The sequence below is a fragment of the Poecilia reticulata genome, chromosome 16 (assembly GCF_904066995.2).
Source record: "Poecilia reticulata chromosome 16, P_reticulata-male-v2, whole genome shotgun sequence".
Lineage (NCBI taxonomy): Eukaryota > Metazoa > Chordata > Actinopteri > Cyprinodontiformes > Poeciliidae > Poecilia > Poecilia reticulata.
Window position 1 is genome coordinate 27,731,249 of NC_088845.1, and position 12,969 is coordinate 27,744,217.

Below are 12,969 nucleotides of genomic sequence, written 5' to 3' on the forward strand. Positions count from 1 at the left end.
ACAAGAAACAAAAAAAGCTTTTGTAAATATGTTCTACACAGAACTCCTAAAGTGTCATAGTTGAAATTTTGTAAAAAAAAAAAAAAAAGGTTTTTCTAGAGGGAAACACCAAACTCTGCCATTAAGCAGCTTTTCCTACCCAATTATTTATCAGTTGATGCAATAATTGGTTAATTAATCTACAAATCACCAAATGTTCACTTAAAGGAATACTATGTTATGGGATTCTAGGTAAAAAAAAATGTTTACATATTTCTTTTTAAAGGAACTGAATTGTTTTTAGTATCTTTTAATATATTTCTAATGTATAAAAAAGGCTTACATGGTTAAATGAGAAATTGCAGAATATGCCAATTTGTTTATCTGATAACAATTACTACTAATAATCGTTAGTCGCAGCCTTACTCATAACCCAAAATTGGTCCCCCCACCCCCAACTGCATTTCGCCAAATCTAAATCAATTTCTGTCTCCTACACTGTGAGAGTGTGGCGTTAAATACAGAGGGGAGCATTTGCTGGTGGTTTTCTTAGCCTCCAAAGGAAACAAAAACAAGTCCTGCAGCCTCACACATCATAGCGGCTACAACCTTCCCTAAGGCAGCCCTGGTTAGGAGTTAGTTCAGGAACTCGCGTTAGGGTTGCAGCTTGGTAATGGTGGAGTTTAGACGGCGAGTACATGGGGGTTAGGGTTCTGGATGCGGTACAAGATTCAGCTTGATGGCTGACGGGGTGAGCTCTGATGCAAGCTGCGGCCTCTGCACAAGCACATCTGAAAGTCTTTATGGAAAGGAAGTGGTAATTGTAAGCAGCCCCTCAACCCTTCAAGCCCTCTGATCTCCCCCTTCCACTCAACTCCTTCCCCATGTTTATTTCTTTCTGTGTCCCAAACCTTCCTTCCCTGGCTATTCTGCTAATCTCACAGTGACACAGTGGAAGATATTTGATGGAAGATATTACAAGTTTGAAGTCATGTGAAGAGAAGTCTAATTCAAAAAATGTGTAAACAAAAACTATTGAGTATATTGCAGTTTGACTTAATTTCTGGGTTAATCCCTGCATATAAAGGCGCCTTTTTTTCTTTCACATAGTTGCTTGCCTGCATTGCTTGCTGCATAAACATTTTTATTCTTGTTTATTTAATCATTTAATATTATTATTATTATTATTATTATTATTATTATTTGACAGTCCATCCAAGATTTTGATTGTTTTTTGCAATCAAAATAAAAATGTTTGTGGTGTTACTTCAGAAATATTTGCAAGAAATTTTGCAATAGTTTTTTCCTCATTAAGCCTCTTCCAAAATCTAAATGTAGAAGAAAAAATATGAAAGAAAGCAGACAGATTGTAAATGCAAACATTTTCAGTCTTTAAAGCACTCAAGTTGATATATTTCTGTTAGTTGCCATATCCGTCTTACCAAGTTGCATGCAGACATCTTAATTGCGTTGGGTGACTTTAGGCGGTTAAGGATAGCGGTATCTCACTGCTAACATACCCTTGCTAGCTAGCTAGCTTTTTGGCATCCATCATAGGCATGTGGAAATGTATCACCACTAGGCTGGATGACATTCCTGCATTTCTGTTTATATTTGTCTTAAATTCCTTCGACAACAGTCTTAAAAAGGCCTTAAATTTGAGTTTGTGCAGCCTGCAGAAATCCTGCTACTACTTGACATCAACTAAGGTTGAGGCATCAGTGTAGTAGAAATAATTATGCCCCCTGCAGGTTTTTTTATGTTTTTTTTTTCTTGTTTGAAAGAGAAATTACTTAAACAGGGTATTCATATTCTTTTAAATAAAATAAAAATTGATTACAGGGTTGCCATTTAAGTTACCTAGGCTAGCATTACCAAAACAGCATTTTCTATAAAGTCTAGAGAATATAGATCCTGATTTTAAGCTTTAAAACTCAATGGAATAAAATGGAACACCTTTGCTGTGCTGTTAAATCTTCCTTGTTTTTGTAGAAAGTGTTGCTCTCCTGAAAGAGTTTCCACTTCTCATATTTCTGTGCTGCTTCTAACTTCTTTATGAAACATTTTTAAACACCTCACTAACCCTGGAAAAAAAAGAAGCAAATTTTCAGTCTTATTTCTCCAGTAACAGTATCCACATCAGAGTTATGTCATTGGTCAGCTCTAATCAAATTGAAAACCAACTGACTTGGATCAACAGCAGGATTTTCAGTCCATTTCTCAATTATCCTGATGGTTTTTGGAAAAGGAAAACTTTGTTTTAAGAGCGGAAACTGCTGTAGATTAGTGTGAGAACAACAGATTGGCTGCGTGTTGCTAAGAAGCGCTGTCATATGCCTATTAGTGTTTCTGCTTTACCTGTGGTGCTGAACTGAGGAAGGTAGAGAAGTACAAAAACTAAATGCGCTTCTAAGAGTCGTGCCCAGTGTCCTCAAGGGAGAGCGAGAAATCATCACAGTAGATGGCATGGAAAGGAAGAGCCTGAGTACCCTCTGCCCTGATCCTGTAAATATGTTGTATGTCAGTTACTGGGAAACAGATTAAAATCTCGTGTGATGGCTAAGATTTAAATCCTGAAACTTATTGGTGAGTTTCAAAATGCATTTCAAGGTTGGTGGGCAAGCTAACGGATGACTCATCCTGAGCTGTATCTATTGACTTACTGTTTGCCTCGTCATTTCCACAGCTATGGAAAAGCTGCGTTTTGTCTGGAAGAGCTGATGATGACCAATCCTCACAATCACTTGTACTGTGAACAGTATGCGGAGGTGAGTTCATCATGAACCTTGAGGGCAGGCTGCGGAGTTAATGCTGAGATCCCTCTTTTAATAAGAAAGGAAAGATTATTACTATTTTTTTTTTAAGTGAGGTTATGTTATAAACAGTAAATATCCTATGCTGTTGGCGTTTTCATTTAGTTTAAATCCAGATTTAGTTTCAGAGCCTTAAGCTAGCGGCTATTCTCTGTCAGGGGCCGAAGCTAAAATGATCTTCCACCATCTTAACACGACTCTGTCTAAAAGGTCACATTTTTATGTAAATGCCGTTTTATGGGTCTTTTTGCTGTCTTTATCTTGTTGGTCTAATCCGTTTGGAGCAGGGGTTAATTTTGCTGCTTTGGTCATCGCTCCTCTTGGCTTCAGTCAAACTAACCTGGACGTATGCTAAATAAAGATACCAAGAGAGTCACTGCAAGTACGATAGTAACTGCTTACAACTTTTAACACAACCTCATTTCAAAATCTGCCCTCTTAAGGGCATCTGTGATATAAATAAGAAACCCGAATGATTTCTCTTTTAAAGGGCAGGACCACTCAATGTCATTGGGAACATACTGTAGACTCATTAAAGCAGATGTGTTTACTCAAGGTGGTCATGTCTTGCTTGTTTAGATGTCATGCTGTCATTGCTGAAGTTGCCCTTTAGCAAAAGCTTTGCTTTAATGCCTTCTCTCACAGGTGAAGTACACACAGGGGGGCATGGAAAACCTGGAGCTGGCCAGAAAATATTTTGCCCAGGCACTGAGGTTAAACAACCGGAACATGAGGGCCTTGTTTGGCCTGTACATGGTGAGTACTGCCTTGCTTTAAAGAAAGAAGCAACACAAGGAGAGAGAAAGTGGGGGTGGGGGGAAGAACAGCAGGACCATTTTAGCAACCCTGCGGTTTGTCAAGGTTAAGGTTGGCCACAGTGAGAGTTAAGCAAGACCGAGTGTGTGTGTGTTTTTGTGGGGGGAAAACAGAAGGGGCTCTCAGACAGGTCATCTCGCTGCTGACTCAGACGTTGAACTGCTGGAAAAGTCTCCCCCTTTGCAGGGCTTTATTTAACCAAAAGCATGTATTAGCAATGCTTCATGTTCTATTTAGATAAAGTAGAGACAAGTAGTAGAAAAAAAATATCAGCGAGAACGGTCTGACCTCAGCAGGTATTTTGTCAATGGCAAATTATCCAATCAGTGCTGATTTGATTGCGGCCCGGGTTGAAACTGCCTTCCATCTATGCATTTGTTTAAACAGGATGTTGTCAGCTATGGCCAGTAAAATACACGTAGGAGAGACGTGACATAAAAACACAAACAAAGCAATGCCAAGAATAAAGGTTTCAGATTGAAGAAGGAAACTCTAGTGTTTTCACCTTTCTCCACTGGGAGTTTTCCTGCAGTCTAAACACCACAGAGCGGTCAACACCTTGTCAAGCCTCACAGAGGTGGTGGCAGCAAGTCCACAAGCAGGACAGGTTCTATTTCAAGACATTTGTCTGTGTTGCCCTTAGGCTGTTCAGGTTAAAGATGTACAGCAATGCAGTAGTCGGTGTTCTGTAAAAGTCTGACTGGCCAAATGTGGTGTTTGGCCAGATTACCAGCTAATATTAAAGCGTCTAAGCATAGTTTGCTTCTAAAACATCTATCAAAAACTGGTTGCCCTCCTGGGGTCAGTTAATTCCAACACGGTAGTCTGATAGGATGGCACCTGTCCAATAAATCCAATAAAACTAATCAATCGCTAGTAGGTAGGACGGCGAAGTCCTAGCTCAAAAATTCGGTGGACAGAGCCTGGTGCTGCAAGGTTGGAGACCTTGTCCTGTTAGGCGACGGGGCCTGGATAATACCCGTGTTAAACGGACGGCGGAGTCCAGCAACGACAGGCGTTTAAATTCCATAACAAAAGTATGTTTTTATCTTTTTTTTTTCTTTCAAAATCTCTTTCTCTTTCTTATTGTTTATTTAATGTCACATGCTGTTTTAATTTTTTCTTTTATCATGTAAAGCACCTTGAAATGCTTTGCTGCTAAAATGTGCTATACAAATAAAATTTGATTGATTGATAGTGAAAATATAACAAAGTGGAAGCGACTAGGAACAACGGCCAGTAATCCATGAAGGTATGTCAAATCACAGAGCAAGAATGCAAAGCCACATAGTGTGGAGAAGTTGCTACCGGCAGAGTCGATGGCTACAGACTTCCAAACTTCTTGTGGCCTTCAGATTAGCTCAAGTAAAGTGGGTCGAGACCTTCCAGGTTAGGTTTCCCTTCAGGGAGCAGGTATGCGACCCACACAACCAACCCGGGTCCCCTTCAGTTGTAGGTGTATTACAATGGTGTACATTAGGGGAAAGCTACTGGCATCACCCAACATAATCCATTGATTGACAAGCAGGAGTTGGGGTAAAACCCATTGATGCAGTGAAAGGAGCTCAATGCATCAGCAAACCAAGACGTTTTGTCCAGTTTCATGGCGATGATTTTGTGGAAACAGGTTGGGGACTCTTAACCGTGGCCTGTTGCCAATGTCCACAAACCAGTCAATGAAGACATGAAGGGCCAAGTTTGGTGTGGAAGAATCAATGACCTTTGGGATGGATTTAAGTGGAGACTGCTAGCTATGCCTTGTCATCCAACATTAGTGTTTGACCTCACTTATGCACTTCAGGAAAAACAAAGGTCTAAATTCCCATAAACACGTCCCTGGAGCTTGTGGAAGACCTTCACAGTTTAAACTATTACAATAAAGAGCAGGCAGATGTTTTAAACCGTAGGGATTAAGAATGGGAATGTCACGTAAAGATGTTTATGTTTAGACGGACAAATTAATACTTTTGCAATATAGTGTCGCTGTCCAAGCATTCTTCACTCAGTGATGACTTCTCTAATGAAAAGTGTTATTAGTAGGGCTACGCATTATTAGGAAAATGTGCAAAATGCAGTACTTGAATAATATCCACTTAATATTATTATAATAATAAACTTAATAGCCAGCTGTTCTGGCTATTAAAATAAATTTTTAGTCCCTAGCTATGCTTTTTATTTTCCTGATCAACTAAAAAAATATCATAAAATTGGATGATTCCAGGCATCTTAGCCCATTTCTCAGGAAATATTCACATCTGATATAGAAATTTGTTTGTCTGAGTGGTTTTTTTCCCCTTTTGGAAATTGTAATTGTCACTTTTTTGTCAGTCTTGACAGGTGCAGGCAGTTCAGTGAGAGGGCAGAAAACTTTCACCATCCCAAACCCTGTGAGTCAGTGTGACAGTGGACTTGGTAGCACTGACCACAGTTGGCTTGCGGTCGAGTTACTGACAACACATGCACGGGGATTCCCCTCCATAATGGAGCGTGCTGTTATTCAGGGGTAGCCTGTCAGGGTTGACATCATCCAAACTGAGGTTTCTATTGAGTTGAAAAATAGAAACAAAGAAAAGGCATACTAAAAAAAAAAGAAAAAGAAAAATACAGAAGCCAAACCAATTTTTTTCCTCAAAACAACAGGGCCAGGTTGATTGGTATGTAGTTAAGGTTTCAGCACAGTGGAAGAGAGAGCTTTGAAGTGCGGGCCGGCTAAGTCTTCTGGGGTTTGCTGTGTGGAGATGATGGCAGGAACATGGGAAAGACATGGGATTTGTGGTTCAGAGGGGAGCTGTCGAGGCAGGCACAGACTGTGATTCACAAGGCACTCTACTCACGGTGCAATAGGTGGGTTTTTTTCCTTTTCTTTTTTACATACAAGTCCTTTCATCACAGAGAATCAATGGTGTTGGAGAAATTAGACCCCGTTAAGTGACAATTTGCGTATGAAGCATTAAAAGCACTCACTTTTTCCTCCCCATAAATGATTCCCCCTGTGTCATCAGGCCAAGGTCTGTTTTTTCTCTTCATTCTGCCACAATGACTAGTGGAGTGGTGGATGGTAAGAGTGGTTGCACATTCATCTCAATTACTTTTTATTTTATTTTTTTTTATTGCCGTTTCACCAAGTTTTGATAGTAGAACACTTCTTCCCCTGTTCTCTCCTTCACGTCTTCCTCCCCGTTTTCTGTTTTTCTCGCAGTCTGCAAGTCACATCGCTGCCAGTCCCAAAGTCAGTGCCAAGGTGAAGAAGGACAATATCAAATATGCGGCTTGGGCTGCTGCTCAGATAAATCGAGCCTACAAGGTGAGAGGATCGAGATCTACTCGGACAATGCATTCGTCGTACTCAGCTGCTTTATCAGCTACTGAAAGCCGTGTTTTCCACATGACTCTTCAGTCCCCCACACACCAATTGAAAAAAAAAACAAAAAACGGCTTCATCTGTTGTATTTTAACTTTCATTAGATATTTGCGCACATCTAGTCATTCTGTAAACCTCTTTATTTGCATAAAATTGGAAAGAAATTCACTGCCAGAGTCTGCTTCCCTGGCTTTCATTTGCAAGGTTGTTATACCAACCCTTGTGGCTTTCACCCCGTCTGGGCACATTTACTCTTTTTGTATTAAGTTAAGGTTGTAGCGTCTTCAAAGAAACATGTTATCTTCAGGAATGAGCTTCTTATATAGCCATAATCTGATCTCGGCTAATAATTACATTGAACTGTGAAGAATTTCAGACTTACACCACAAGACGCAAAGTTATCTTTGACTGAAAAAGTCAAAAACAGGTGAAGCAATACAGAAAATAGTCATCACAATGTCAGTCTGATGTTCTTTGTGTTTTACAGTCTGTTGTAATATTTCAGGGTGTCCACATATTCTTCAACAGTTTTAACTACCAACAGACCCCAGAAAATGTCACCATTTTTGCTGTGCTTGATTGTAATGCAACCGTCCCCTGAATTTATAGTCATTTAGGTCTTGAATTTCATCCAAGGTGGCAAAAAGCCTTTTGATTTAACTTTTTTGCTTTAGAAAATGTTTTGAGTTCATAAGTTTGCCTTAGCGTTTTTAAAGCATTCTTTAGTCTGTCCATTTTATCTCGTTTTCTATATCTGCGACCAAAAGCAAAGGTCTTGGTAAAGCAAACCTAATTTAGAGGAGCCCATCTGAAAGTGTTCAGAGGAGTTGGTCAGTAGCATAACCAGTAGTTCAACACATGTTTCCCTGCTTAAATATTTTCTTTACTGTCTTGTGTGTTTGGGAGAAGCTGTGCCCACAGAGACGGAGCACATCTGGGTTCAGTGATGTCGGCTGCTTGGAACCAAACAGCCTGGCGTGTTTCTAATGTTTGTTTATTATTAAGAAAGATGACTTTAAACTAGAGCATTCATTTTGTGCACAAACATTTAGATAAAAACAACAACGAATACATTAGATTGGTGTGTTTAAAAGGACTATTAAAGGGTTTTAGTGGCTGAGTGACTTTCTCTTTTGATTTCACATGAAACAATTAGATTTCTTATTCACTAAACTACCATCACATTCCTCCTTTTTAGTGTTTTGCAAAAGTATCCATCATTCATATCTGTAAATACAATCCAGTAGCTACGGTTGGTTGTTAGTCAAAGGTATATTAAATGTATGTAAACTCAAAGCATAAATAACCCTCAAAGGTTTACCAGAGCATTAGTAAACAAGCAGCAACACAGAGACAGAAAAATGCACATTTAGTGGTAATGTATTCATTTTATATATAAGACAGCCCAGGTATGCAATGGTCTGTATTAGTTTCTTGCATATAATCCCAATAAAATACTTTGACGTATTTGGTTCTCTAATTGCATCTCTAATATCAGTGTTGGAGCAGGACACCCCTAGTTGCAATGTGACAATATATAAAAAAGTTTCACTTTCCTCGAGGTTCTTTCCCAACAGCCTGAAAAGTTGTAAACATCAGTGTAGTTGTGCGTAACCATGTTATTATGCCTTGCAGCAATCTTGCACGCCCGACCCCCCCCCCCCCTTTTTTTTTTTTTACCCCCCTCCCACCCACGTGAAACGGGCTAAATAATAAGGTGTGAGGTTCTGCCCTTCATTCCTTCTGTCCTTCCTCCAGTTTAATAACTTCTGAGCCTTTCTAAGGTAGCGGAGACGCGGGCCTCCGTCAGACAGCTGCAGGCTGCTGCGCGCTTTGTGCTGGCTGATTGATGGCCCCTTTAAAGTGTTGTTCGTGTCAGTCGTCCGGTTTTATTACACTCCGGTACCTGGTGATTGTCATACCTCAGCATTGGGGTTGGGGTCGGGCAAGTGGGCGCGAGACGTCGACGAGGGGTCACGGCTGACCGAGGTACTGACATCTGAAAGACCTGGAGATGCCGGGTTTGTTTCGGGGGGCTGGGGGTTCTTGGCTGCACTACATGGGTTGGCCTCGTGCCCCGACTCTCCAAACAAATTCTCTGATTAGCTCCACTGTCACGAACCACAGGCTCCCACTGCCTCATGACTCTATTATCAGATGCTCTAAATAGATGTGAAGCTGTCTGGTCTGCTCCTTCTGTTGGAGAGGAGGGCAGAAGTTAATGTGGTGGTCTCACCTCAGGCTGAGGAGATAATTGACTATGAGGCCTGGGCTAATGGTGCATTAGGCAGCAAAGCAATTAAATGCGCTGATCATTGCAGCTACACCATCTCAACACACACACACACACACATATAAATATATATATACACACACACACGCACACACAATAAATCTAGAAGAATGAGTCACTGTTGGAAATTACGTAGCCAATTTTATACCTTCGCCAACTGCCCTGTCTACGTTTGGCAAAAAAGAAAGGAAAAAGTTTTAGCATGGAAATAACAGTATGGGCTAGGTTTAGGTTACAGTTACTTCCTGTTTGTGGACTCTTGAGCAATGCCAAAGGTGGAATGAATAAACGTGTCAATTCAATAAAAGTGGTGCTTTTTATTGAAGAAAAGGAAAATAAAAAGAGTAAGCAGGGTTTTTCTACACTGCTTCAGAAAGACAACATGTAGAAGTTGGTTGTAGTTTGGTTAACTGCATGTCTTGAAGTTGAGGGGCATACATTGAGTGGGCATTGATTAGACATGGGCCAGTGTGAGATTCTCACCATTTAAAAACTAACCTTGTAAGTGAGGGAAAAGTGAAGACGGCTCACTTACACTATGCAGCAACAAATGAAGGACAACTTTACCGTCCATAGAGCTGGAGAAAACTCCCATCACTCCAGAACTTTCTCTGTCATCCCATTAAAGGATTTAAATCTACTGGAGCAGCATGATTGAAAATGTAACATTTAGTGATGCACCAACGTCAACATTTCTGCCGATATTGTCATTCGATGATAACATTGGCTTTATAACCAATATCCAAAACTTACTGATATTGCATAAACCTACTCTTTTGACAAGTGAATGACCACATATGGTCATTTTTTGTTTTACTGTTTACATTTTTAAATTTTGTCTGTTTACTCGTTTGTATACCTCTGACATTGCTTCTCTGCTTCAGTTGGAAATAAACATTGGGAATAATTTTCAGCCCAGTTTTACTTATGGGACCGATGGGAAAAAATAACATATCTTAGTCCTTATTTATTATTAATGCTATTTATTGTACACCTCTAATCATAAAATAAATAGACACTTATTATATAATATACCAAATAAACACAGTATAGACACAGTTGTCTTACCTAATGTAATTTTCATTGATACAAACATTGTTTTTAATATGGTCCCAGTTTTACAGTTTAGAACAAAACCTTACAAAGCATCCAAAGACCTGTGTATTGGCAAAAATCTCGAAGTACGTCTGCACTTCAGATCACTTCATACATTGAAAACTTTTAGAACCTGTTTTTATGTTTTCACAGGATTCTGATGTCTTATATGACGTTTGCTTTAAATTTGGACTCCAGGCAGAGTTGCTGGCTGCAACCAGGGAACTCTCTGTAGGAAAGCTGTTCAACAGAACGTATTGTTGATGGATTATACAAGTCGACGTCACTGATTTCGTTCATCGTTGCAGCAGCCTGTAGGCCCGGCCTTACCTCAACACGTTGCCCTGAATGATTGCGTAAGAGGTTTGATTGGATGAATTTGTTCCATTTCTGGCTCCTCGCCTACAGTTAAGGAAGTCATCTTTCCTTGACGTATTTTGGAAGGGCTGCCTTGCCCGCTGCAGAACTAAATTAGGTAGAAAGATTGTGTGTCTGGGTGTGTACGCTTGAGTTGTCTCGTACACGGCTGTGGTTATGATTCGCGGCACTTCCTGTGAAACAGTCTGGACATGGAACAGACATCAGCGTCAGGGGATGTTATGTGCTCCTGCTCCAGAGGCCATGGAAGTGGACTCATACTAGACTCCTGTCTCCAAGCACTCTTCGATCAAAAATAGCACTTGCACAACATTTGAACTAAAACTCTTTAATTAGAGGTGATTTCTTACTTTGCACGACCTATTTACCAAGTCTAACGATTCTTGTTGCTGATTATTTCAGCTTCTAGGTCTGAAACTGGAATTAGGATGTTTTCAATGGATGAGCCATCTATGAAGCCTTATTAAAGTGTCTGGTTGAAGGCTGTGACTAATGACTGTTTTAGTGATCGATTATTCTATCAATTATTCTGATGATTAAATCGATTAATTGGATTTTAAAAATTGGCGCATTTTTACATTTTTCATTTCACTACTTCAGCCTTTTTACACAATATTAGAAATATGCTAAGAGATGCAAATAATATAGTTCAATAATTTTTTGAATAAGAAAATTTAAAAAAAAGGATTGCCTAAAGTATGCATCATAATAGCAATTCTGTAGCGTACGCTTGTTCACTTGTAGCACAGGATGCATCTGTAGCTTAAGAAACACTGTCGACTAATCTATTAATATTTTGATTAATAACTGGATAGCAAAAAGTTCTTAATAGTCCCCCCCCCGCTCCTTTTTTTTTTATTTTTTTTTTTACAAAATTTGAAGCAGGCGAAGCTAAAGCTACTTAAACAGATTTAGAAACAAAGGTTTTTCTCTATTTTAAATGCAAAGTACATACATTTTTGTACACCTTTGGCATAATTACTACTATGAGGATGTTGTTCTTTCAACAAATGTCCTTTTTTAGTCTGTATACTCCAGTTGACAATCGATTACTAAATAGGTTGATGATTAATCACGGTTTGTTCAATTAATCATTTGAGCCCTTAACTGGTTGCATTTTAAGCCTCATACATAATGAGTAGACTTAATTATTGCTCTGAGTTGTGTGTCCTCTCAGCAAATGCCCTTTTTCCAAGTCTATGTACTCCAGTTAACAATTAATCAATTACTAAATTAGTCGACGATTAATCACGGTTTACTGGATTAATCATTTCAGTCCTGGTCTGGTTTCATATTATTTAAGCCTAATACGTAATGGGTTTTTTTTCTCTCTCTCCTTCCTTTACAGCTGGCTGGTCGAGGCAATAAGGAGAACAAATGCTCCATAAAGACAGTGGAGGAGATGCTGGAGTCCATGCAGATCACCATGTCATAGGTCTCCTGATTTCACGTTTCCTTTTTCTTCTGTTAAGTCGGAGCAACATGGCAGCTCAGACATCCCTTCAGTTTGACCATTCATTCATCTACAAGTGTTTTTTTTTTCTACCACCTTTAGATTTATTTTTTCTGTAATTGATTTTTAACAAAAAATGGAGGATGCTCTTAATAACTCTAACTTAAGTAAACCATGCTGTAGGTAGTTTACCCAGGTTGGATCATTCACCCAGGTTTCTAGCAGGTTTGAACTGTTATCACTTAGTACTACATCAACATTGATATTCATACAGTGTGACCAGAACACATTATCTGTACAATACATGCTATTTATGATCCCGTATGCTCGTTTTCACAAATATCTGTAAAATAAACTAATAAACTTTTTTTTTCAAAGTGGAACAAACTACAGATCTGAATCTGAATTTTTGTAAATTTCTGAATTAAAGCTGATATAAAGTTAGTCCGGATGCAAAAAAAAAAAAAAAAAGCTGAGCTGTTTACCTGCAGACCAATAAAAAACCCAACAATGTTAGTATTTTGTGCGCTAATGTTCAAAGTGTAGCAAAAAACAGGAAATATAAAGAAATTTAAACAGAAAAATAATGGAATTCTGAAATGGAAAATATGGAGGAACCCTGAAACTAGAACTTCTGTCTCTTGCAGAAGGTTAATTACAGGTTTGTTTGGCCTCAGATGGCAGCTGACTCAGCTGCAGCAAGCTGAAAAAAATTTTGTCATTCGTCAATGCAGACCTCTAAAAAATATGCCGACAATGATTAATGGAGGAAAAAGTTTAT

General features: G+C 39.2%; 1 protein-coding gene across 1 annotated transcript in view; it reads left to right on the plus strand.

Moving 5' to 3' along the window:
* Nucleotides 1-12,580, plus strand: part of emc2 (ER membrane protein complex subunit 2) — a 32,534-nt gene extending 19,954 nt beyond the window's left edge. Inside the window, exons 8-11 of the mRNA XM_008431946.3 lie at nucleotides 2,666-2,747; nucleotides 3,438-3,548; nucleotides 6,808-6,912; nucleotides 12,084-12,580. Coding sequence (XP_008430168.2) covers nucleotides 2,666-2,747; nucleotides 3,438-3,548; nucleotides 6,808-6,912; nucleotides 12,084-12,170 — 385 coding nt within the window. The 3' untranslated portion in view covers nucleotides 12,171-12,580. The remainder of the gene's footprint in view (nucleotides 1-2,665; nucleotides 2,748-3,437; nucleotides 3,549-6,807; nucleotides 6,913-12,083) is intronic.
* The last annotated feature ends 389 nt before the right edge of the window (nucleotides 12,581-12,969 follow it).